Here is a 27652-nt window from a genome sequence, read left to right on the forward strand (position 1 = left end):
TTGCCGACAGCTTCTCCTCTCTCCCGAGCCATTAAATCTTTATTATTCTCTTTTCCTCACTGCTCGGTCACACAGCATCTGCAGTTTATTCAGTGTTTTTGGTTGTAGGGTGAATCTGCGACGTCCTCTCTCTATCCAGCTTCGCCAGCAAATGACAGCTACATTTCCCACTTCTGCTTTTATACTGGCTCCGACATTCTCTGCTGATTGGCTGTGATGAGATTGCTGCAAGGCATGATGGGGAAGCTCCCAACGTCACGTGACCCATCATCTGGTGCAATCTTCTGCAATGTGTAAAATGGCATTGCCTGTTTTAGGTGATTCACACAAAGCAAACCTATAGTTTCAGGAAGAATTTGCTTTGCACCTCCGTACCCGTCCCCTCTAGGACACAAGCCATGAGCGAGCTCCCATGTAGGATACATATTTGGGTTCTCTCCTGGCTTCTATAGACAGGGAACAGCAGATAAACTGAGAGTTCACAGCCTTGTGGGAATGTTTAGGTAGAGGAAGGGCTGCCGGCCAAGTCCCGGCTCTTCTATACACAACAACTTTATCTTTGATTTATGGAATATAAATTACAAGGATTCTTTGAAGGCAGCGTCTTCATTACATGAGCAGAGCACATAAAGGAGACGGACACAGTCAATGTGGGAAAGCTGCTCGCGAGCCATTTCAATAACGTGGTTGTCATAACAATTCAATTACAACAGATGTTCCCTGCTCCGATCTACACGCAGCTTCACATTAGATCTGGCGAAACGTCGCTCCCACTGGGGCCAATCCACGACACTTGTGTTTAAATAAAATCTTATGGATATTAATCATCCAGCGCCTAAAATGAAGATGTGAACAAAAGTCCTGAAAATTCAATACTCTTCAGGTTCCAGCAAATTATTTACATCCAGAGCAAAACCCTTCATGACCTTGTCCTATTACACAGTCTGCAGATACCCCGGCGATCCTGCTGGGACTGAGGCACAAGTCACGGTGCACTGATCCGTCCCCCCAGACTGGAGAGCGGTCTGATGGGGTCACCTCAGGGTTCATCGCACAAGATTAATAAAAACAAAGGAAACAAGGGTATTTTTAACATTATCTTTATACTTTCTTTTAAAAAATAAATATGTTTCTACATAATATTTAATCTGCAAAGAAAGAAGTGTTAATGACTGCGTCTCACAACGATAACAAATGATAGCACCAATAAATAAAACACATTACAATTAAAAAAAAAAATGTTAGGCAGAATTAACTTTTTTGTGTTTTTGAATTTATTTACAAAAAGAAGGAAACCTGTAGTGTGTATGCGTAATGCTCGATATACAGATGTGAACCCTGGGCTGGCAGAGGCCGTGTGTACAGACGTCATGGTCACTAATGGCTTATACTGGTGACCGACGCCACGCTAAATGGTCAACGTGCAGCTTCACAGTCAGCGGAGGAAGCACGCAGGGGGCGCCTGATGGAAACTAAAGCTGGGATATGGGGTCTTCAGCCAAACTACGGTACACAAGGCAGCACAATGGAGATCTATGGTAAGAACGGTCGGGTTCATCGTTTTGCTCTATGAAACATGACTTTTTATTGAAGTGGACCAGCCACCCGAGCACAGGATGGAGGAACAAATATCGAACCGAAATGGGAAAAAAAAACAAAAAAAACCAAACACTAGAGTTACCAAAGGTATCACGTGCCTCGGTGACGAGAGCACCCCCATCGTGTAGTCGATGCCACCACTTTTAGGGGACATGGATCTACTTTAAAGCTCTGGATGGTTGTGGCCGTCCCCTCTGTATTCCAGTGCCTGTGACCGCCCTGCTTTACACTGCACATGACCATTTATCTTTGCCCACAGTAATGCAGGGCAGTGTCCTGCTCACCTGCACTTGAAAGCAATTACCTAAATGGAACAACACAGAGCAAGGGACTACAGAAAACGCACACCCTCATTGTATGCACTACTGTTCATCGTCACACTCCAGTGGAAAGACTAAGAAGTCAGCATTAAATATTACATCCGATAATCTGACCCTGCGCCCCTGCAGAGCGATGCACAGAGGATGGTTCTGCAGTGCAGCGCGCGCCGCTCTGGAGGGTCAGCCTGGACACCTTCCTTTCACCAATTCTGAGATTGAATCACGACAAAGCTCCGCATCTCAAATACGGGACAAAGGGATAAACCCAACACGTCCGGAAGGGCAAGGCTTTCTATGTGCACAGGAGAGTCAACAAAACCCATGAATATGTTGGATTCACATGTGCAAAATAGTAAAATCATGATCACCACTGCCCCAATATACACAGTCCACACAATAAATACTTAGACAGGCCAAGATACCTATACAGCAGGGGCAACACAGACTGGAAGCTGGACTAGAAATTCTGACTGAGGGCAACTGCACAGCGAGAGCAGAGCCCCCCACAGCGAGAGAAGAGCTCCCCCCACAGGGAAAGCAGAGCCCCACCCACAGCAAGAACAGAGCCCCCACAGCGAGAGCAGAGCCCCCCACAGCGAGAGCAAAGCCCCCCACAGCTCGAGCAGAGGCCCCCCACAGCGAGAGCAGTGCCCCACACAGCGAGAGCAGTGCCCCCACAGCGAGAGCAGTGCCCCAACCACAGCGAGAGCAAAGGCCTGCACAGCGAGAGCAGTGCCCCCACAGCGAGAGCAGTGCCCCCCACAGCGAGAGCAAAGCCCCACCCACAGCGAGAGCAAAGCCCCCACAGCGAGAGCAAAGCCCCCACAGCGAGAGCAAAGCCCCCACAGCGAGAGCAAAGCCCCCACAGCGAGAGCAAAGCCCCCACAGCGAGAGCAGAGCCCCCACAGCGAGAGCAGAGCCCCCACAGCGAGAGCAGAGCCCCCACAGCGAGAGCAGAGCCCCCGATGCTTGGACAGACATCCGTTTGCTACATGTGATTTGTTTTGCAGTTGTGTGCACGGTCACATAACAGTATGCAATAAATACAAAAAATACTGCCATACAAACGTTACTGCTGCATACAGCTGGTTTTGCAGTCATGGGGACACGTCCGGGCGAGGGACTAACAAGACATTGCCCTATATCATGGGTTCCACAGAACAGGCAGCCGAGACAAGGAAGAGATCTGGACAAGCAGCTATTGTGAGCAGAGGGCCTTCACCGCAGGCCAGATGGGAGCCTTCATCTAGAGGGTAGATGGCTCCGGAGCGGTGGTGCATCTCCAGCACTTTCAGTCTACCCGTCTCCACCCTAGAGAAGGATGCGTGACTAGGACTATCCTTCTGATCCCATAGCCTCTAAACACCCATTATAAAAGCATGAACCCAGATCCAGCAGACTCCAATATCTGAGCAGAAGGGTGATGGACAGGAGGAGGCCTCATCATGACAAGTGATGTCCTCTGTCCCACCCTCCATGCCCAACAACTCGCCTCCTGCACCAGTGAAGGTAGCAATGGCCTGAAAAGAACATATTAAAGAAAACCACCAAGGAGAACAGATAAAAACATTGGACAATTAATGTATTTGTAATTGTATAAATTATCTTAAATAGAACAAAAGAAATACTGTACCCTCCTCCGCTGTCTGAATACAGGGGGCATTAAATAAGTGGACGAGCGGCTCTGCATCCATGTATACACATACACACACTACAGGGCTCCCCTGTCCAAGCTGTGGCTCATTACAGACCCTTGCCCCCACCCATGATCCACCTAGCCAGGGCCATCAGATGACTTGCCATGTGCTTTAGGTCCTACAAAGGCACTTATTGTACGTGCGAGTCCATGTCTGAATTTGGCACTAGAGTAAGGGCCCCGCTCTATGCGTCGTCTTCATACGAGATGACCAGCATCCGAGATGCTCTGCCTTACACTGGATAATGGCACCGACCACCGCGCATATTCATCCACACAGGTAACTTTACGGCAACCCCCTACCCCCCAGTGAAAAGGCTTCCTAGACATCATTGCAGTGTACACAGGGATTTCATCTAACACAGTCTAGCAGCAAAGGAGCCAAGTCCCTCATGCAGGGATCAACCCTTTATTTGTGTCATGCGCTGATCAGTTAATCTTTCATCGGCACTGAAGTCCTTTAACCAGAAAACAGCTCAGGGTCTCGGGGTGAAGGAGCAAGAGCCTCAGTCACTTCTAGGCTGCAAGGCACGTGGAACCTTAGAACAGGTGTGTGTGTGTCTGTATACATGAGATACATAGGCAAGGCTACAGTGAACGCGCTTCTACAGATTCTAGTGACTCCACCAGCTCCAGGACTCACGGTGTTAGGAGGACATACTGGGTTTCTCAGACATGCTAAGCCAGTCCTGGTTCGAGGAGTTGGGTGGGGAAACCATTCACCCACTGGAAGGCAGTCTCACTCAACATATACAAGTCCAAGTCATATAACAGCAAGCTGCACTCATTGAGCGATTCATACTCTTAATATAGTCATTTCCACTCATTATGAGTGAGTCTTCCTCACTGGGGTGAGTAATTAACTCAATGTACAAGAGTTCACGTCATTTGCCGACTGCTCACTGGGAGAATACAAGTCCCAATGGATTCTAGTGATTACCGCCAGGTCTGCACACCGTCTGGAAGCATTCCTCTCTTGTGACCTCCTTGATTTTGGTCCAGACTCAGAAAAAAAAAATCAAGATCTCGCAAAAGTCTTTTAGTGTTGTATTAAGACCACAGAGATACAACTGGCACCGGCTCAGAATAGGCCTGACAAAACGGAGCCAATGGGTCACATCATTTGGGAAGGGCATAGAGTAAAAATGTCCATAGGAAATAGACTGTTTTTCCTTTTCCCAAAAGCCTTTCCATTTCTGAATAGAGAACATACCAAAAATCAATACACACACACCAGCCGACAGTAGATGCCAAAAGATAAAGTTCCTCCAGGGCAGAAACTGTGCACGATGGGCAATGACGCCGTCTCTGGCCAACCTCTGGCACCGGTTAGTCTCCGACCCCTCAATGAGTCTATCTGCAGAGGGCACAGGGAAAGTTTGGTGAAGGATCGAGTTTTGCAGCTGTAGGACTCCAGAACATCTCAGCGGGGCTTCTTTGACCTTTGATCTGATTTTGTTTTGTTTTTTTGCCTCTTGTGTACTGGTTCAGCAGAAACTTATAATAGAATATGATCCAGAATAATTATTAGAGGTTAGCATCAGCTGAGTAGCCATCCCTCACGTACGTAAGTGAAAAAAAAAAAAAGTTTCGGTTGGCGTTTAAAGTCCGGTAAATTGTTATTTTGTTAAGAAAAATCCAATATATATATATATATACATACACAAATATATGTATATATTTATATATCTATAGTTAATTATAATATATAAGAATCCAAAAGAGTTATGACCCCGCTGTTCTGGCTCTCGATGTGTAGCAGCATCAATTTTGAAAAAGGAGAAGGAGAAATGGCGTTTACTGAATAATACGGCTATTCTTTCCCTCCGGGGGGACGCGGAATGCATGAGAACCAAAGTGCTGTGCCGAGTTTCGATCCTTCATTTTCACTCCATTTTGTCTCTTTCTAGAGACGCTCTCCTCGTTTCACCGCCGCGGTTTTTCACATCTTTGGGAGAAACAAAATAAGAGTTTAATTTTCAGCAACAACACAGAAATATTGAAAAACTTTAGGAATTACATTCAGAGAGGACAAGAAGCCACATCTACACCACGACATACATCTAGCTACTTGTGGTACACTTCTGCTCTGACGTTACTCGAAAAATATCATGGGGCAACACAGAAACATTAATCATTTTTGCACAAGGTGTAGCCAGTGTTGCATAAAGGAGAGACGAGAAGCCATTAGTCACGGTGGAGACGTAACCAAGTAAGCACTAGTAGAAGTGACTCGTCTGAAGAGAGGGCTCCAGAAAGCCAAGGCAGCCACTCAGAGGTTCCCACGTTACGCCGATGCTTCCTGGCCGACATGTAGACATATGACGTAACCTTACCCTCATCCTAAAAGCTGGACGGACAACACAGAAGCATTCAGGTGACATATACAGTTGTTATTTGGGGTCACTTACTTTGCTGTAAGGGGTGGCAGAGCGCATGTTAGTGAGCGAGGTCAGCAGAATAGGGGGCCGCATATGGCTGGTGGGCGCTAGGCTTCTTGCCTCTCCTAGTGAAAGACAACAAACTGCTCTAAATGGCTCCTCAGGGAAAACGGTGTCAAGATTTAGCTAGACATTGAAGGAGCAGATGCTGCACATCAATGCCCTACACTACGATGTACATGGGTAGGGGTACAGTGGGTAATTGATGGACACGGACGTACAGCAGGGAGGAGAAGGTCACGTCTTCCCCTTCATACCACATGACCTTGCATGGCGGCTCTATTATCCACCCTTAATATCTTGAGAGGCCGCCGGCTGCACACAAGTAGGGAGGCTTGCTCCAGGAATGGTCCATGAAGCTACAAGAACATGCCGTCACATACATGGGGGGCTCAGGGTTACTGCTGCGAGCCCCCCGAGAGATTAACTGAGCAGGCATTAAGCCTCCCTGCAGGTATGGCAGCCGTCATGGGGGCGCATGTGTGACTGATGTGCACAGATAGGAAGCAAACACAGAAAAGAACAGTGAAGGCAGCACTGTCCTCCAGGACGTCAGCCAGCGATGAGCAGAAGAAGCAGCTCTAACTTTACAGATTTCTCCCACATGTAAGATGAACCAACCTGCAAGTCCTTTCGTTTAACTCAAGCTGCTTCGTTTTGCAACGTGAGTCTGTGTTTTTACAGGAGCATTTACAGGTCTGGGGGTCTTGGATAAACAAGTGTTTTCTCCTCTCTGTGTCTGTGCAAGGCTCACAATGACTGCAAAAAGCAAAAGGAAAAAGAGTTCTAAGCTACAGCGCAACAGCAAGAGAAACGTCAACATGCAAAACTCCTGAACACATTACAAGCAATCCCTCCATCCCCGCAGACCTCTAGAGCGACCACCAGCCCCCGGCATGTCCACGTTCAGGAGAAGGTGGTCGCCCTGACTTGTGACAGTACGGAGCGGTGCCACCATAGCATATGGTAACACAACCCAACAGGTTCAGTGTAGACATCTGGCCGCCCTCAGAAATACAGATACAGCTGGTGGGGTCCGCGTCTCCACCTCATGGTCGCTCACCCGCCACCTTCCTGCGTTAGGATCATTATTCAGGGTAAGAGCAAGCAGACAGCACAGCGTTAGGAAGCCACACGCTGCATTTGGAAGGAGACAAGGGCATTTAGGGTGTAATGTACGGTGTTAGCAGCGGTAAGGAACCATCTTCAGGATTAGGCTAAATGAAGAAAGAAGTTTGGGTACAAATTATCTGTAATTAATTCTGCCCTCCAAATGCAGGACGTTAGTGTTAAGAGTATAAAGAAGACAAGCAAAGAGAGTAAGCAGCCGCGAGTGATGACCCCACACAGTACGGTATATATCTCTCCATGTGAGCAGGAGATGAACACAAATGGCTGCCCACCTGCGGCATGCCGCCCCCCTCTGCCCACCTGCGGCATGCCGCCCCCCTCTGCCCACCTGCGGCATGCCACCCCCTTCTGCCCACCTGTGGCATGCCGCCCCCCTCTGCCCAATATTAACGGTAAGCATAGGGTTGTGTGTGCCAGATGAACAGTTTTAGTGTCATTTTCCTGTGGGGCAATAAGTCAGCCATTTCAGTTCTTCTCTGCGGGTTGGTTACAAGAGTCTGTACTAAATGTACTGCAGTCTCACTACAGGACCCAAGGTGAAGCGCACACAGTAAAACTCATGTAGACAAAACTAGAGGAGATGCCCGACCTCGTAGACAAAACACACTCACAGGAGTGGAGCCATCACCTTGACATTTTCAAGATCAGACCCCCCCCAGAGTAAAAAAGAAAAACCCCACCGCCTTTCCCACCGAATCCTTGTTTGGACTAATATTAAAGGGATCCCTCAACTAATCTCGTTAATATTTATGGCGAGCTGCGGACGACACTTTCACTTTGGCTCCAAGAGAGACTGCTGCATTCACAGAAGTGGTAATACTGAGCCGCGGTCACACCACAGTAAGCAGGCGGCATTGTGACTGCACCGCTAGCACAGGACGGGGTTACACATTGGGATTTTTCACTGCAACATGTATAGTCACAATAAAAAGAAAAAAAAAAGGGTTCTTTTCAGCAAAGCAAATATCAATATAATTCGGGTAGGCGCCAATGCAAGTGCCCCACCACCAGTGCTGCCACAAGCCACCACCATGAGCCGACCCAATGTAATCATGAGATCTGACGAGACAGTGGAGCAGAAGAGAAGACGTCAGCTGTGGAGATTCAGACACCATATAATCACTGCCGGCGACAGGAGGTCCAGCAGGCGGAGACCCCGGATACACAGAAAGCTGGAGTCTCATGATGACATTCAGACAGGCCAAGATGCCGCCCCACCACCACCTCCAATTACATCACAAGTGGGAGATTCTCAGGTTTTATTGACCCCCAATCCAGAAGCCACACGAGCAGATTAATGGGATTAACTAGGCCAAGTTCATACTAAGTGTTTTTTCTGCGTTTTTTTTTCTGCAGCAAAACCTGAGTGCTTGGCAGGAAATAAGCTGCGGCAAAAACGAAAATGCTGCATTTTTCATGGCGTTTTTTTCCGTTCGATTCAATGGGTGAAAAAAGTTGAAAGAAGTGACATGCTGCAAAAAACACCGCAAAGAACAAAATACGGATCATAAAAAACCAAGCTGTGTGCATGAGATTTCTGAAATCCCATAGAGAGATCTACTGCTGAAAATTGGCATAAAAAAAAAAAGCAGCAAAGACGCCCAGTGTGAACATCGCCTTAATGCAATGAGGTGACAATGCCGGGATTCTTATAGGTGGCTGGGATTTAGTGAGCACACGATACAAACGTACAAACGGTGCGATTTGTACCGGATTTTCTTGCGCTTTCGTTTATGGCCCTTCCCTTGTTTTGCTTTTCTGGAAGAAAAAAAATAAAACAGAGCGAGAGACAGAGAAAGGGCAAAAAACGAGAGAAACTAGAGCAAAATCAGGGGACTATGTGCAGAGCAGAGCGGTGTCATGACACAACGCAGCGGCCAGCGAAGAGCCGGAGCTGCCATCACGTCTCCAGTCTTCGTGCACTATGAAGCAGAGGCGAGACGAAGCCACTGGACACGGCCATTACATCTGTGGTCAGCGCTGCATACAGAGGCCCAGAAAGGCGACAGATCTGTGCAGGCATGCTCATTATTATTAGTCGCGGGTCTGCACACGTCTATTCACAGTAACAAAGATGAGGACATCATCAGATTGGCAGGAACCTAACACTTGTCAAGTCTCTAAAGTTTCCCAACTGAGAGGCACGGACATGCATCTATTACCCCGGGACGCAGCCGCCTGCAGAGCATTCCTCCAACTCCAGGGACGATTTCAGGTAACATGCGAGAGAAGAAGATGATCAAAACACAAATCTGGTGCAATAGTTAATGAGCGCCCCATCTCTCACAATGGCAGATGGGTCAGGTGCCTGCTGCTAGAAGCACTTCACTATGACTAGGCCCTCGTCACACGGGATAGCTGCCGTTAGCACGCGGAGCGGCGGTGATCGCAGACAGCACAGGGCAGCTTTATCAGTGTGCACACGTTGGCGGTGAGAAGGGAACTGGGTTACCCCATTTATCTTGGGCTCGGCTATCTCCTTCCGCCTCATTATGTGCTGCACGGACAGCAGAGGTGACCTTTCCTACACGTGGCTGGATATTAATAGTAAGCTTAATAGGAAAAACATCTCTCTCCAAGGGGCCTTTCTACAGCAGAGCATCATGGGATATGCCCTCCAGTCATTCCATTTCTTTTCAGAGCCTTACTCCACGTCCCAGCAGGTATCTGTGCACTTCCAGTCTCTATGATGAAGACCCCTACATTTATGAGACCTGGGGTCTCTACTAACCAATACACACTTGCTCTAAGACTGTGCCATCACCACATCATCCAACAGGTGCGCACCCGAAATATAATGGACTGAAAACAAAAAGGCAGTGACCAGCAGAAAAGCAAGCAGACAAAGCAGCGGTAAAAGCAGCAGTGGCCCACCTAGCCCTTCATCTCTGAAATGCATTTGGTGTTATTGGATTAGTAGATCTCCCCGGACGGGGTGATACCTGCAGCGCCGGCGGTCACAGTGTGGCCTACGCAGGTGTGAACAGGTTAACAGCTCGCCTCCTGGACCATGCAGGGGGACGAGTGCCAGCTGACAGGTCCTGACAGAGTCTGAACGCCTCACCTTCTCCCCCGGGCTCCTGTCTCACCCCCTCCTATACGTCTATACATAGTCAGGAATGCATTTTAGTTATGGGGTCTGGCGGACAGTCGCTCATAGAGCTGGGAGCTGGGAACACAGCAGACTGAGGTGAGGAAACTTTAGGCACTAGGACGAGTGTATGAGCAGTGCATCCGGGGTTACACTATACATTTGTGCAGAGAGATGAGCACATGCGAATAATCTAGGTCATGCTCCACTCACAGGTTAGGAGTACTGGACTCATAATCCATCATCACCGCAAAAGCTGAATGTCCCCGAGGCATGAAGGGCCGCGGAGCCCTCCATCAGCACAGTTAGAGGCAGAAACGCCAGGTTCGCCACGTCTACCACACATTGTCCACTGAGGAGCATCAGCGGCAATAACGTCGTATCAATGCCGAGCCCTCCAGTATGATAGATTAACCCTTGCAGGAGTCCTTACTGACACGTCCAGTTGCCTCCTGCTGCAGGAGAAGACATGGGTGGAATCGCACACACAAAAAAAAGCACCACTTACTTTTCCTGTTTGCCTTTAATTTCTTTCTTTTGTCTGCAAAATAAAAAATAATAATTGAATGTATTTTCAGGCAGCTGTGTTTGGTGCAGGAGAAGTAGACACGGGGAGCAGGGGAGTCTCACCTGCACTCACAGCGGCTGTGCTGCTGGAAGCTCTTCTCCACATACAGCTGACTCAGGTGAGGCCTCATCCTCAAGATCTGCAAGAAAGAAGCGGAAGACGACTGAACATTACATCAACACCTGCCTGTGATCCGTAGGAGACATGTGGAGGTCTAGAAGAACATGGAGCCCACGTGAAACAATAGAACAGTGGCTCCCAACGTGGGAGCCTCGCAGGCTGACGCTCCCTAAGGATCTGGCCCTGGCTGTAGGAACGTGGCATGACGCAGATGCATGCAAGCTGACCATCACGTACAAATACGCAGTCATGGCCCAGTTACCCAAGAATGTTAATCTGTGCGTCTCAGTAAAAGTTTATCAGAAGCTGGAATGGAATTACGTGCAGCAGGCCATGCGTTGTGAAACATGCCAGGAAAGGGGATGACGGGCCGGCACCTACCTGCATGGTGACATTGTACCACTCCGTGGGGACACACTCGAAATTCTCATCGCTGCAGCATCCAGCACACCTCTTAAGGAGAACGCAAGAAGGCTTGAAGATGAACTCCACCTCGTCAGGATACTCCTGGTAGATATCCACCAAGGTATCTCGCTCCTGACACATGCTGCGCTCGTAGACCTTTATAAATGGCACAACTGGAGAGGAAAGACAAGGTGGTCAGCACGGCAGCCATACCATTATGTATACCACAATGCGTCAGAGCCATCCCTCAGGAGACGACAAGGTGAGTAAGGCAATAGGATCGCAAGTGGCTGCTCGGCCATTGAGGGTGGACCGGGGAGAAATAACAGCCTTATGTGAATGGTGGCTGCGGCATCAGGTCCCCAAACATAGGAGAAATGGGCGGATAGCTTGGGGTTGCATTTACAGCCCATTCATTCTAAGCAATCACAGTAAGGCTATGTGCACACGCAGGAAAAGAGGTGCACAAAATCCGCATCTCCTGGCAGAATCCGCAGCTGCGGATTTGCTGCGGTTTTAGTGCGTTTTTAGTCTGGAATTGATGCAGATTTTGTGCGGATTTTCTGCAGTTTTTACCACTGCGGATTTCTATTAATGGAGGGGTGCAGAAACGCTGCAGAACTGCACAAAAGAAGGGACATGCACTTCTTTGAAATCTGCAGCGTTTCTGCGCTGATTTTTCTGCACAGCGTTTTTTTCCACATTGATTTACATAGTACTGTAAATCACAGTGCAGTTCTGCACTAAATCTGCATCGTGTGCACATAGCCATAGAGAGAACATTTTCCGACACCCAGAATTTAGGCTCATTTTCCAGAACAGATCCACGCTAATTTCCAGTCGATTCTTGCTATGTGTGAGGGAGCTAATTAGCCGCCATATCTCCTCGACAAGTGGACAAAGCCTCCCAGTCAGCAGGGCTTGGAGCCACATGGTGCCCAGATTAGCAGGAAACATTCCCCTGCAGTTTCTGCACCCCGGATGATTGTTTCATTGGCCTCGAGGATTAGAAATAAAAGCTCTTAAAAATCCCCCCCCACCGGCATCCCAGCCAGGGACTGGTAGCAGTGCTGAGACTTTCCAGCTGCCGCACCCCTCTTACGACACACCATTACCCCCTTTACAGGCAGATTCTGGAAAGTTAAACACTTGTTGCAAAACAAACTGATTTACTCCCCTGGGCTCGGTCACGTAAGATGTAATAGTACTCTACACCGCAGCATATTACAACATGGAATAAGCCTTCACGCCGCTTCCATCATAGTCCGTTACACAGTCCCTACATTGGAGGACAAGGTCCTGGAGATACGGCCACCAACATCTGGAGCCGCTGCGCTCCACCGAGTCTGTCAGAAGAGTCCTCAGCTAACTTCCAGAGACGACCCCCCAGTAGTGGTCCAACAGGAGAGACCACCAGAGCAGCTGCCGAGAGCCAGTCCTAACCCCCCTTCTCCCTCTCCTAAGACAAACTGTAGAACAGCCCTACCCCCACTCAGGTTCTTGTATGGGCATGGAAATATTTCCTTGGAAGCCATATAATCAAATATTTCCCCTCCCCATTAATGTCATCCCAGCAGGCACTGCGGCCTCCATGCTGCTCAGTGCTCCTCACAGAAATCGAAGAGGAGCAGAAGAAAGGTCCCGCTTCCAGCATGTAGCCCTCTGAACTGGTGAGGCATCTGGGATTCTACCTTTACAGTATGAAGGGTTAATGGGAGGCGAGCATGCCTCCATGTGGAACGTGCTCACCGTTGCACCATGTTTGCGCTTATTCGGAGCAGTGGCTCGTGGGTTGATAACCTTCGCTGATAAGTCCGGCTGCTGCCATCACGGAAACTTGCCCTCTTATCACATATACTGAAAACGGGAGGGCCGGCTTCACACACACCGCCAGCTCGGAAAAATCGGTTTCATTTTAGCACAACAATTAAGATATGGTAAAAACCGCTATACCAATAGGCAAGTTACCAGACCTGACCCCTGCTGACTGCAGGCAGGGAAACAATGAAGACGCTCAAGGGTGCCGAGACCTAGGCTGGCCCTGTGACTACGTAACCAAGCGCCTGCTGCACGATCCCCACGTATCATGAGCTTAAAATAAATGGGCTGACTAATCTCCAACCAGCCGCAGTCTAGATGAGAAAGGAAATCACAATGAGACACATCCAGGCAGCAGCCAGAAAGGAACCAGAAGGCAACAACGCATCTGTGCATGAAGATCCAGGGCAAATGGACCACCTCATGAGTCAAGGGGACAGGCGGCCCGGCCTCACACCAGGACCTCCTGGATCAGCCATGGGATTATTCCAGGGCTTCATCAGGCTCTCCAGCCTTAAACCATCGTCAGGACCAGGACCTGAGTATCCGCCCTGAGCCTCTACCAAGAGATGGAGCTCAATACTCGCTCACAGTTATCACAACCGCATTTATAGGAAAAGGCGCCCACACCGCATCCTGCAAAAATCATCTCAACAACTTTATTTTAGGTTTGTAAATAAATAGAAACTGCCCAAAATATAAATACATCTTCCTACTATGGCGAGGCACAATGCTGTGCAGGAAGAGGCCACCGCCATTGCTCCAGACTCTCCATACAAAGGATCGCTCATAAGAGGCCACCGCCATTGCTCCAGACTCTCCATACACAGGATCGCTCATAAGAGGCCACCGCCATTGCTCCAGACTCTCCATACACAAGATCGCTCATAAGAGGCCACCGCCATTGCTCCAGACTCTCCATACACAGGATCGCTCATAAGAGGCCACCGCCATTGCTCCAGACTCTCCATACACAGGATCGCTCATAAGAGGCCACCGCCATTGCTCCAGACTCTCCATACACAAGATCGCTCATAAGAGGCCACCGCCATTGCTCCAGACTCTCCATACACAAGATCGCTCATAAGGCCACCGCCATTGCTCCAGACTCTCCATACACAGGATCACTCATAAGAGGCCACCGCCATTGCTCCAGACTCTCCATACACAAGATCGCTCATAAGAGGCCACCGCCATTGCTCCAGACTCTCCATACACAAGATCGCTCATAAGAGGCCACCGCCATTGCTCCAGACTCTCCATACACAAGATCGCTCATAAGAGGCCACCGCCATTGCTCCAGACTCTCCATACACAGGATCACTCATAAGAGGCCACCGCCATTGCTCCAGACTCTCCATACACAGGATCGCTCATAAGAGGCCACCGCCATTGCTCCAGACTCTCCATACACAGGATCGCTCATAAGAGGCCACCGCCATTGCTCCAGACTCTCCATACACAAGATCGCTCATAAGAGGCCACCGCCATTGCTCCAGACTCTCCATACAAAGGATCGCTCATAAGAGGCCACCGCCATTGCTCCAGACTCTCCATACACAGGATCGCTCATAAGAGGCCACCGCCATTGCTCCAGACTCTCCATACACAAGATCGCTCATAAGAGGCCACCGCCATTGCTCCAGACTCTCCATACACAAGATCGCTCATAAGAGGCCACCGCCATTGCTCCAGACTCTCCATACACAGGATCACTCATAAGAGGCCACCGCCATTGCTCCAGACTCTCCATACACAAGATCGCTCATAAGAGGCCACCGCCATTGCTCCAGACTCTCCATACACAGGATCGCTCATAAGGCCACCGCCATTGCTCCAGACTCTCCATACACAAGATCGCTCATAAGAGGCCACCGCCATTGCTCCAGACTCTCCATACACAAGATCGCTCATAAGAGGCCACCGCCATTGCTCCAGACTCTCCATACACAGGATCGCTCATAAGAGGCCACCGCCATTGCTCCAGACTCTCCATACACAAGATCGCTCATAAGAGGCCACCGCCATTGCTCCAGACTCTCCATACACAAGATCGCTCATAAGAGGCCACCGCCATTGCTCCAGACTCTCCATACACAAGATCGCTCATAAGAGGCCACCGCCATTGCTCCAGACTCTCCATACACAGGATCACTCATAAGAGGCCACCGCCATTGCTCCAGACTCTCCATACACAAGATCGCTCATAAGAGGCCACCGCCATTGCTCCACTCTCCATACACAAGATCGCTCATAAGAGGCCACCGCCATTGCTCCACTCTCCATACACAGGATCACTCATAAGAGGCCACCGCCATTGCTCCACTCTCCATACACAGGATCACTCATAAGAGGCCACCGCCATTGCTCCAGACTCTCCATACACAGGATCACTCAGCCACCGCCATTGCTCCAGACTCTCCATACACAAGATCGCTCATAAGAGGCCACCGCCATTGCTCCAGACTCTCCATACACAGGATCAGTCATAAGAGGCCACCGCCATTGCTCCAGACTCTCCATACACAGGATCACTCATAAGAGGCCACCGCCATTGCTCCAGACTCTCCATACACAGGATCGCTATTAAGAGGCCACCGCCATTGCTCCAGACTCTCCATACACAGGATCACTCATAAGAGGCCACCGCCATTGCTCCAGACTCTCCATACACAAGATCGCTCATAAGAGGCCACCGCCATTGCTCCAGACTCTCCATACACAGGATCGCTCATAAAAGGCCACCCCCATTGCTCCAGACTCTCCATACACAGGATCGCTCATAAGGCCACCGCCTTTGCTCCAGACTCTCCATACACAGGATCGCTCATAAGAGGCCACCGCCATTGCTCCAGACTCTCCATACACAGGATCGCTCATAAGAGGCCACCGCCATTGCTCCAGACTCTCCATACACAGTATCGCTCATAAGAGGCCACCGCCATTGCTCCAGACTCTCCATACACAAGATCGCTCATAAGAGGCCACCGCCATTGCTCCAGACTCTCCATACACAAGATCGCTCATAAGAGGCCACCGCCATTGCTCCAGATTCTCCATACACAAGATCGCTCATAAGAGGCCACCGCCATTGCTCCAGACTCTCCATACACACGATCGCTCATAAGAGGCCACCGCCATTGCTCCAGACTCTCCATACATAGGATCACTCATAAGAGGCCACCGCCATTGCTCCAGACTCTCCATACACAGGATAGCTCATCACAGGCCACCGCCATTGCTCCAGACTCTCCATACACAAGATCGCTCATGAGAGGCCACCGCCATTGCTCCAGACTCTCCATACACAGGATCGCTCATAAGAGGCCACTGCTCCAGACTCTCCATACCCAAGATCGCTCATAAGAGGCCACCGCCATTGCTCCAGACTCTCCATACACAGGATCACTATTAAGAGGCCACCGCCATTGCTCCAGACTCTCCATACACAGGATCGCTCATAAGGCCACCGCCATTGCTCCCGACTCTCCATACACAGGATCGCTCATAAGGCCACCGCCATTGCTCCAGACTCTCCATACACAGGATCGCTCATAAGAGGCCACAGCCATTGCTCCAGACTCTCCATACACAAGATCGCTCATAAGAGGCCACCGCCATTGCTCCAGACTCTCCATACACAGGATCGCTCATAAGGCCACCGCCATAGCTCCAGACTCTCCATACACAAGATCGCTCATAAGAGGCCACCGCCATTGCTCCAGACTCTCCATACACAGGATCGCTCATAAGAGGCCACAGCCATTGCTCCAGACTCTCCATACACAAGATCGCTCATAAGAGGCCACCGCCATTGCTCCAGACTCTCCATACACAGGATCGCTCATAAGGCCACCGCCATAGCTCCAGACTCTCCATACACAAGATCGCTCATAAGAGGCCACCGCCATTGCTCCAGACTCTCCATACACAGTATCGCTCATAAAAGGCCACCGCCATTGCTCCAGACTCTCCATATACAAGATCGCTCATAAGAGGCCACCGCCATTGCTCCCGACTCTCCATACACAGGATCGCTCATAAGGCCACCGCCATTGCTCCAGACTCTCCATACACAGGATCGCTCATAAGGCCACCGCCATAGCTCCAGACTCTCCATACACAGGATCACTCACAAGAGGCCACCGCCATTGCTCCAGACTCTCCATACACAAGATCGCTCATAAAAGGCCACCACCATTGCTCCAGACTCTCCATACACAGGATCACTATTAAGAGGCCACCGCCATTGCTCCAGACTCTCCATACACAGGATCGCTTATGAAAAGGCCACCGCCATTGCTCCAGACTCTCCATACACAGGATCACTATTAAGAGGCCACCGCCATTGCTCCAGACTCTCCATACACAGGATCGCTCATAAGGCCACCGCCATTGCTCCAGACTCTCCATACACAGGATCGCTTATAAAAAGGCCACCGCCATTGCTCCAGACTCTCCATACACAGGATCGCTCATAAGAGGCCACCGCCATTGCTCCAGACTCTCCATACACAGGATCACTCATAAGAGGCCACCGCCATTGCTCCAGACTCTCCATACACAGTATCGCTCATAAAAGGCCACCACCATTGCTCCAGACTCTCCATACACAGGATCGCTCATAAGAGGCCACCGCCATTGCTCCAGACTCTCCATACACAAGATCGCTCATAAGAGGCCACCGCCATTGCTCCAGACTCTCCATACACAAGATCGCTCATAAGAGGCCACCGCCATTGCTCCAGATTCTCCATACACAAGATCGCTCATAAGAGGCCACCGCCATTGCTCCAGACTCTCCATACACAGGATAGCTCATCACAGGCCACCGCCATTGCTCCAGACTCTCCATACACAGGATCGCTCATAAGAGGCCACCGCTCCAGACTCTCCATACCCAAGATCGCTCATAAGAGGCCACCGCCATTGCTCCAGACTCTCCATACACAGGATCACTATTAAGAGGCCACCGCCATTGCTCCAGACTCTCCATACACAGGATCACTCATAAGAGGCCACCGCCATTGCTCCAGACTCTCCATACATAGGATCACTCATAAGGCCACCGCCATTGCTCCAGACTCTCCATACACAGGATCACTCATAAGGCCACCGCCATTGCTCCCGACTCTCCATACACAGGATCGCTCATAAGGCCACCGCCATTGCTCCCGACTCTCCATACACAGGATCGCTCATAAGGCCACCGCCATTGCTCCAGACTCTCCATACACAGGATCGCTCATAAGAGGCCACAGCCATTGCTCCAGACTCTCCATACACAGGATCACTCACAAGGCCACCGCCATAGCTCCAGACTCTCCATACACAAGATCGCTCATAAGGCCACCGCCATTGCTCCCGACTCTCCATACACAGGATCGCTCATAAGGCCACCGCCATTGCTCCAGACTCTCCATACACAGGATCGCTCATAAGGCCACCGCCATTGCTCCAGACTCTCCATACACAGTATCGCTCATAAAAGGCCACCGCCATTGCTCCAGACTCTCCATACACAGGATCGCTCATAAGGCCACCGCCATTGCTCCAGACTCTCCATACACAGTATCGCTCATAAAAGGCCACCGCCATTGCTCCAGACTCTCCATACACAGGATCGCTCATAAGGCCACCGCCATTGCTCCAGACTCTCCATACACAGGATCGCTTATAAAAAGGCCACCGCCATTGCTCCAGACTCTCCATACACAGGATCACTATTAAGAGGCCACCGCCATTGCTCCAGACTCTCCATACACAGGATCGCTCATAAGGCCACCGCCATTGCTCCAGACTCTCCATACACAGGATCGCTCATAAGGCCACCGCCATTGCTCCAGACTTTCCATACACAGGATCGCTCATAAGGCCACCGCCATTGCTCCAGACTCTCCATACACAGGATCACTCATAAGAGGCCACCGCCACTGCTCCAGACTCTCCATACACAGTATCGCTCATAAGAGGCCACCGCCATTGCTCCAGACTCTCCATACACAGTATCGCTCATAAGAGGCCACCGCCATTGCTCCCGACTCTCCATACACAGGATCGCTCATAAGAGGCCACCGCCATTGCTCCAGACTCTCCATACATAGGATCGTTCATAAGGCCACCGCCATTGCTCCAGACTCTCCATACACAGGATCGCTCATAAGGCCACCGCCATTGCTCCAGACTCTCCATACATAGGATCGCTCATAAGGCCACCGCCATTGCTCCAGACTCTCCATACATAGGATCGTTCATAAGGCCACCGCCATTGCTCCAGACTCTCCATACACAGGATCACTCAGCTTAGGGATCCTCTATCCTCCGAGAGCCGCCAATAATATCATCTGGCCAGGTGCCCATCACTCCGCTGTCGCCTGAACTCCAACCACCTGATCTTAGGTTCCGGAAAATCTATCGGGGATGGTTGGGAGGACACTATGCACATTAAGCAGTTGGTTGATCTCGCTGAAACTGGCAGATTTGGCCAACTTGTCTAATGTGTATGAGGGCTTTACACTAGAATAGGATCTGACAACCACACCGTACCATAGAAGTGCATGTGTCTCATGATCCCCAGCGCTAAGAAACATCTGTACAGATCCTGGATCAGAAACTGGTCCAGAAAAAAAAAAAAATGAATAAAAAAAATGCATCTATTAGGAACCGTCCTTACCTTCTGTGGGTTTCTGCTCTTTTTCTTGCGTGGGGGCTGCCAGAGAAAACTGCAGGAAACAGAAAGAAAAGAAAACTATGAGGACACTGATTAGATAACATGAAAGAAACTAAAGGGCAATCTCAGAAGTCAGACAAGTTTTAGTTGGAAAGTGGCAGAGCGTCCCAGCCCAGATCACGGCGTGCACAGATCACGGCGTGCAGCATCACAGGGCACATCTGATTCCTAGAAAGGACCCAGAGGGTGCCATGAGGCCGGGGCAATAACGTTATTTAGGAGAATGTTATCCTCCTGTGGCCTGTCCACTATTTACACAGAAAGCAGGATCCTCCCCATACACGGCAATGTTATTGAAGGGTGTAGCCGCAGCTGGGCAAACTGCAGGACTGTGAGGCTGAGGGCACGTATGTGAGAAGTGTCTCCCGCCATCACACGGCTGCGGCACGGTGTGGGGCAGGGCAGCATCCGGTTTCCTCCCCGTCCTCTGTGGCCTTTAGAGCTCATGTTTTATTTGATTTTGGGCTTGTCTTAGTTTTCCTATGTCCTCATGATCCCGCAGGTGCCAGCTCTGATCTGTAGCTACACAGGTTTATGCCGCTGCAGCGATACTCTGCTACAACTGTGTGTCTGAGAGTAGAGATGTAATCTACAACACAGGAAACCATTAGGCCAGAACAATAGGAAACCATCATCATGGCAATGGATAGTCAATGACTTCCCTGCCTTTCATGGCTTCCGCTGAGGACTGCCTCCCCTGTCAGTATACTGTCATGGTGGAATCCAGAAACCATTAGGCCAGAACAATAGGAAACCATCATCATGGCAATGGATAGTCAATGACTTCCCTGCCTTTCATGGCTTCCGCTGAGGACTGCCTCCCCTGTCAGTACACGGTCATGGTGGAATCCAGAAAGCGAGGTGACCGGTGTCAGAGGTAAATCTCCAGCAGTCAAATGGAAAACTTCTAGGAGCAGAACACTCCCTCATGTGTCCCATCAGCCCTGCCGTCCTGTGTGCCTCATATCTGAAGGTCAGTCCATAGCAAAACAAACAGCAGCAGAGCCGTGTTGTGAGCTGCAGACATGTTACAGGCTCCGCTGGGTCTAAAGTCTACGATCCAATTACCCGAGCAGCACACAGGCTGAAACATTGCGTAACACAAGCAAAACGTCACCCTGGGTGTCCTGTGCCCGACTACCACCATATGATAATATATAATGTACAGTGGCGGCCTCCCGCACCCACAACACACAGGCTCAGCTTAGATTTTACTATGTCCAAGCAAATGACATGAAATCTAATAAAATACGGACAAATCTGCAATTCTGTACTGTGGACACTTCACCAGGACGATGAACTAGGCCCAGACCAGACTCAAGAGAACACTACAGGACACGCCGTAACATTACAACTATGGGGGCTGAGGCGGCCGGCGGAGGCCAGTCGTAGCATGCAAGGACGGTTGGCGAATGCCAGTCGTAGCATGCAAGGACGGTTGGCGGAGGCCATTCGTGGCATGCCAGGACGGTTGGCGGAGGCCAGTCGTAGCATGCAAGGACGGTTGGCGAAGGCCAGTCGTAGCATGCAAGGACGGTTGGCGGAGGCCATTCGTGGCATGCCAGGACGGTTGGCGGAGGCCAGTCGTAGCATGCGAGGACGGCCGGCGGAGGCCAGTCGTGGCATGCGAGGACGGCCGGCGGAGGCCAGTCGTGGCATGCGAGGACGGCCGGCGGAGGCCAGTCGTGGCATGCGAGGACGGCCGGCGGAGGCCAGTCGTGGCATGCGAGGAAGGTTGGCGGAGGCCAGTCGTGGCATGCGAGGAAAGATGGCGGAGGCCAGTCGTGGCATGCGAGGAAAGATGGCGGAGGCCAGTCGTGGCATGCGAGGAAAGATGGCGGAGGCCAGTCGTGGCATGCGAGAAAGGATGGCCGGCGGAGGCCTGTCGTGGCATGCGAGGATGGCCGGCGGAAGCCAGTCGTGGCATGTGAGGACGGTTGGCGGAGGCCAGTCGTGGCATGTGAGGACGGCTGGCGGAGGCCAGTCGTGGCATGTGAGGACGGCTGGCGGAGGCCAGTCGTGGCATGTGAGGACGGCCGGCGGAGGCCAGTCGTGGCATGTGAGGACGGCCGGCGGAGGCCAGTCGTGGCATGTGAGGACGGTTGGCGGAGGCCAGTTGTGGCATGTGAGGACGGTTGGCGGAGGCCAGTTGTGGCATGTGAGGACGGTTGGCGGAGGCCAGTCGTGGCATGTGAGGACGGTTGGCGGAGGCCAGTCGTGGCATGTGAGGACGGTTGGCGGAGGCCAGTCGTGGCATGTGAGGACAGCCGCCGGCCAGTCGTGGCATGTGAGGACGGTTGGCGGAGGCCAGTCGTGGCATGTGAGGACAGCCGCCGGCCAGTTGTGGAATGTGAGGACAGCCGGCGGAGGCCAGTCGTGGCATGTGAGGACAGCCGGCGGAGGCCAGTCGTGGCATGTGAGGACAGCCGGCGGAGGCCAGTCGTGGCATGTGAGGACAACCGGCGGAGGCCAGTCGTGGCATGTGAGGACAGTCAATGGAGGCCAGTCGTGGCATGTGAGGACGGCCGGTGGAGGCCAGTCGTGGCATGTGAGGACAGCCGGCGGAGGCCAGTCGTGGCATGTGAGGACAGCCGGCGGAGGCCAGCCACACAGAGGGACGTGTAATATGTAATTCCTATGTCTGCTGATACTAAGGAAGACCTCACAGGAGCGGTAACACTTCTGGAGCTTTTCTGGGTATTCATCACTAATCTCATCTAAAATTCTAATTGAAGAGAACAAGAATGAACGTGGACTATAGATGGGGTCCGCACTGGAGGGCTTCTGTCTAGAGACCAATGAAGTCACTGCCTGGAGCCAATACCACAACCAGGAGGCCTTGGTGCGAACCTTTCCCGGAACCGAACCTTCCCAGGAGGCCTTGGTGCGAACCTTTCCCGGGGCCAAACCTTCCCAGGAGGCCTTGGTGCGAACCTTTCCTGGGGCCGCAGCACAGGAAGGACCTTGACAGTCAGCAGTGATCTGAACTCGGTCACATTGTGATGCAGGCGATTAGCTAGCTGTGACATTAACTCTCCGCTGTCATTCCAGGATCACTGTGCCTGCACCTGTCTCCTGCCTGGAGGTCCGCTCAGGGATTAGTGCTCAGGAATACTGAAGAAGTCTCTCCAAGGACAGAATTAAACCTGAACAGTCACTGCAGGACCTGCCTGTCCTTGTAGCCATGGCAGGAACAGTAAGCCCTTCCAGAAGGGGCTGCGGCAGGACCCTGCTATGTGGGGTGACCTTTTCTCCTGCAGTTATGCTGGAGAACTGCTGACGCCAAAACTTAACGAAGCCTCGTCCCTGCACAGAGAGATGCCATCTCACCCCCAAACCATGCACATAGCACCTGACCGCTCAATGGCATCACAAAATGATGGGCGAAAGAGGCGTAGATGGTAGCCAGGGTTAAAACACGTACATGTAACACGGAGCAAGCTGAGGTGTGAGCAGCACGGCCACGCAATGTGTGCAAGCAGAGCAACATCTACCCGAGTCTCACGGTCACAGACAGAAAACACCCAAAATCCAGAGAAATCAGAAACTCTAGGTGGCTGTCACTGAGCAGCAGGCGACCCATCCGCTGCTGTCCTGATGTGTCACACTCCACGTGGAGCCGGACACTGACCAGTTATAGCAGAGCCGGCTTCAGCTCACTTGGCTCTTTTTTTTCCATTAAAGCTTTTTTTTTTTTTTTTAACAATATTTATCCGGTGATCCTGGGGATTTTATTTCTACATTGATTTCTCCCAGGGGAGATCCTCACGCTGTAGATTGCTTCCCCTCAACTTTCGTGGGTGTAATACATGGATTTGGAGGGTGGGAGGACAAAGAATTAATGTCAGGATTAAATGAACTACAAGTGCAGCAAGACCCGAGCTCGGCCACAACAGGACAATTTAGCAGCTATATGCATAGAAATCCCGCAGATTTCCCCTGTATACTGTCAGGTTTGGATTCTGCCCAGATTTTCCAGCTCTCGCTGTGAACAACGACTCTTCATAGCTGCCGATATGGCGGTTCTGAAGAAAACCAGAGCTGGATTCCCCTGGAAGAGGCGGACGTGCAGAGATGGGTCGCCTCAAACTCCGGCACAACTTGTTGGAAAGACAGTGAGAGAATGAGAGGAGAGCGAAGCCAGAACACGTCCGCGCCAAGGGCAAACGCACAACATGACCTTGTGGATCCTGGCACTAGGTCACTAACAGTCACCATTGGGTGGACAGGAGCTGGTGGGTCATAAACAGGAACCACTATTCTACATAGTACACAGCTCTAGGAACAAAAGGAGCAGCCGGACACCATTGCAGAACTAGGGGGTCACTGCCCGGGGCCCTCCACGCGTCTCACTAGCTACTGCACTTCAGTCCTTTACTGACTCTGCAAGGAAGTGAAGCAGTTAATGCAGCTCACTCCGCCTGTCTTGCCACAATCTCGCCTTCCTCATTAGTTGAGCTTTGTAACTGTAAATGCTTGGAAAAACAATTAGGCTTACTTGTAAAAACTGCTTGTGAGCCACAAGGACCCTTCCCAAAACCTCAGCAGAGCAAGAGAAGAAAGGGAAAGCCTCGTGATGTGTCAGAGCTGGGACATGTGGAACTCACAGTGTGGACTGAGGCCTAGTGACTGCTGGCAGATGAGGGGAGCCGGGCCCAGTCACATGAAAGAGATTTAAAGGCCTCTCGTCTGTGTCAGGGCTGGAAAAAAGTGTACGTGCAGCATGAGCCGCCTGGTGAGCCGGCCTACCGGTCTGTCGTCAGCATGAAGAGGGGACCAGTGAGAAGGGGAAACTTCAGGGGCCCATTAGCAGTCCAGTCACACGCTGCCCGGCCGGGTATCTATGACAATGTGGCAGACTGGGAGCCGGGCCCTCTCCCCTGGTCACACTGGATGTGACACAGAGTATATACAGGCACTGATGACTGCTGCCAGACAGCACCGACATCACATCTGCTGGCCCCCAGGAGCCCCATCCAGGAGCCCCATCCAGGAGCCCCGCTGCCTGAACTTCATGGCACTGGTGGGATTACGTGACAGGACTCCAGGACGGTGCCAGCTGCTGGGCACACGTGCTGCTGTACAGAGGAGAGAATAGTCACAGCACCGCCATATACCATGGCCAAGTTCACACAATTCACAGCCCCACAGAGGGAAACAGTCAGCTGCAAGTTCAGTGGCCGCCTGCAGATCACCTGAGCCCGGCGACCCAGTATTGTGGGCATTTATGGAAAGTGCTATGTGCTCCAATATCACATGTGCTGTACACGGCGGGGTCAGGAGAGCAGTGACATGTGGGCGCGGAGGGCACCGGCACCCAGTACAGCACCAGCCTGCTCCCCTCAGCACAGCCCAGCACCAGCCTGCTCCCCTCAGCCCAGCACCAGCCTGCTCCCCTCAGCCCAGCACCAGCCTGCTCCCCTCAGCACAGCCTGCTCCCCTCAGCACAGCACCAGCCTGCTCCCCACAGCACAGCACCAGCCTGCTCCCCTCAGCACAGCCCAGCACCAGCCTGCTCCCCTCAGCCCAGCACCAGCCTGCTCCCCACAGCACAGCACCAGCCTGCTCCCCACAGCACAGCACCAGCCTGCTCCCCTCAGCCCAGCACCAGCACCAGCCTGCTCCCCTCAGCCCAGCACCAGCCTGCTCCCCACAGCCCAGCACCAGCCTGCTCCCCTCAGCACAGCCCAGCACCAGCCTGCTCCCCTCAGCACAGCACCAGCCTGCTCCCCTCAGCACAGCCCAGCACCAGCCTGCTCCCCTCAGCCCAGCACCAGCCTGCTCCCCACAGCCCAGCACCAGCCTGCTCCCCTCAGCACAGCCCAGCACCAGCCTGCTCCCCTCAGCACAGCACCAGCCTGCTCCCCTCAGCACAGCCCAGCACCAGCCTGCTCCCCTCAGCACAGCCCAGCACCAGCCTGCTCCCCTCAGCACAGCACCAGCCTGCTCCCCTCAGCACAGCACCAGCCTGCTCCCCACAGCACAGCACCAGCCTGCTCCCCACAGCACAGCACCAGCCTGCTCCCCACAGCACAGCACCAGCCTTCTCCCCACAGCCCAGCACCAGCCTGCTCCCCACAGCACAGCACCAGCCTGCTCCCCACAGCCCAGCACCAGCCTGCTCCCCACAGCACAGCACCAGCCTGCTCCCCACAGCACAGCACCAGCCTGCTCCCCACAGCACAGCACCAGCCTGCTCCCCTCTGCACAGCCCAGCACCAGCCTGCTCCCCACAGCCCAGCACCAGCCTGCTCCCCTCTGCACAGCACCAGCCTGCTCCCCACAGCCCAGCACCAGCCTGCTCCCCACAGCCCAGCACCAGCCTGCTCCCTCAGCACAGCACAGCACCAGCCTGCTCCCCTCTGCACAGCACAGCACCAGCCTGCTCCCCTCTGCACAGCACAGCACCAGCCTGCTCCCCTCTGCACAGCACAGCACCAGCCTGCTCCCCTCTGCACAGCACAGCACGCTCCCCTCTGCACAGCACAGCACCAGCCTGCTCCCCTCTGCACAGCACAGCACCAGCCTGCTCCCTCAGCACCCAGCCTGCTCCCCACAGCACAGCTCAGCACAGCACCAGCCTGCTCCCCTCAGCTCCGCACAGCCAGATGCCCAGCACCAGCCTGCTCCCCTCAGCACAGCACCAGCCTGCTCCCCTCAGCACAGCTCAGCACCAGCCTGCTCCCCTCAGCACAGCTCAGCACCAGCCTGCTCCTCTCAGCACAGCTCAGCACCAGCCTGCTCCCCTCAGCACAGCTCAGCACAGCACCAGCCTGCTCCTCTCAGCACAGCTCAGCACCAGCCTGCTCCCCTCAGCACAGCTCAGCACAGCACCAGCCTGCTCCCCTCAGCACAGCTCAGCACAGCTCAGCACCAGCCTGCTCCCCTCAGCACAGCTCAGCTCAGCACAGCACCAGCCTGCTCCCCTCAGCTCAGCACAGCACCAGCCTGCTCCCTCAGCCCTGCGCCTCTTACCTGGGCAGAGGAGATATAGACCAGTAAGCCCCAGTATATCCAAGAGAACAGAAAGTACATGGTTCCCAGTCCAATCCGCAGAGGAGCCGTGTGCTGTAGCCGAGGACCCCCCACTCCCAGGTGTGCCGCCGGTCGGTCTTCAGAGCCCGGGAGCCGGGGTCATTCCAGGAGCAATTCCGCACTACACACAGAACGGAAAGTTGGAGCCAAGCAAGTTTCAATCCATGTTTGCAGTAATCCGATGCGGGAGCAGAGAGCCGACCCCCGGTGCACCCCACTCTCCAGCGATCGGTGTCAGGAGCCGGATTAGCGCTGCCCCGGCGGCTTCTCGGAGCTGTGTGTCATCCGGAGCAAGAACCAGCGATAGACTAAAGAGCGAGCGCCCGCCCCGGGGAGGGGCGACCAATATAAGCCCCGGCGAGGAGACCCCAACTCACACAGGGCTGTGTGCGCCCCCCGAGCCCGCCAGCGGCCGCTCCAGCGACACAGCAGCTGCGCCGAGACGACCCCCGCTCTCAGCACCGCTCCACGAGCTCGGGCTGCTCCTCCATGCTGCAGTCAGCCGTCCGCGCGTATACAGCCCCGCCGCCTGCGGCCGCCAGAGGGCGCACAATACACGGCGCATCCCACAGCAGATCCCAGAGCAGATCCCACGGCAGACCACATAACAGATCCCAGAGCAGATCTCATCCCACGGCAGATCCCATCCCACGGCAGATCCTAGAGCAGGTCCATAGCAGATCCCACGGCAGATCCCA

General features: G+C 52.6%; 1 protein-coding gene across 8 annotated transcripts; it reads right to left on the bottom strand.

Annotated features, from left to right (window-relative positions):
* Positions 1-1084: 1084 nt before the first annotated feature.
* VEGFA (vascular endothelial growth factor A) lies at positions 1085-27450 on the bottom strand. 8 transcript variants are annotated; one of them, XM_069768264.1, is made up of 9 exons: positions 26895-27450; positions 19863-19911; positions 11348-11544; positions 10909-10985; positions 10787-10819; positions 8880-8945; positions 6678-6815; positions 6027-6121; positions 1085-5563 (listed from the first exon to the last, which is right to left on the bottom strand). In XM_069768264.1, exons 1-8 carry the CDS (start codon positions 26952-26954, stop codon positions 6055-6057), a joined length of 687 nt encoding a protein of 228 aa, XP_069624365.1. In that variant the 5' UTR covers positions 26955-27450; the 3' UTR covers positions 1085-5563; positions 6027-6054. The 8 variants fall into 8 exon arrangements, with proteins under 8 accessions (XP_069624365.1, XP_069624366.1, XP_069624371.1 ...); XM_069768265.1 differs by having other exon boundaries at positions 8898-8945; positions 26895-27449; XM_069768270.1 differs by lacking the exon at positions 6678-6815 and having other exon boundaries at positions 8898-8945; positions 26895-27448.
* Between the last annotated feature and the right edge of the window lie 202 nt (positions 27451-27652).

Source organism: Ranitomeya imitator, chromosome 5 (genome assembly GCF_032444005.1).
Source record: "Ranitomeya imitator isolate aRanImi1 chromosome 5, aRanImi1.pri, whole genome shotgun sequence".
Classification (NCBI taxonomy): Eukaryota; Metazoa; Chordata; class Amphibia; order Anura; family Dendrobatidae; genus Ranitomeya; species Ranitomeya imitator.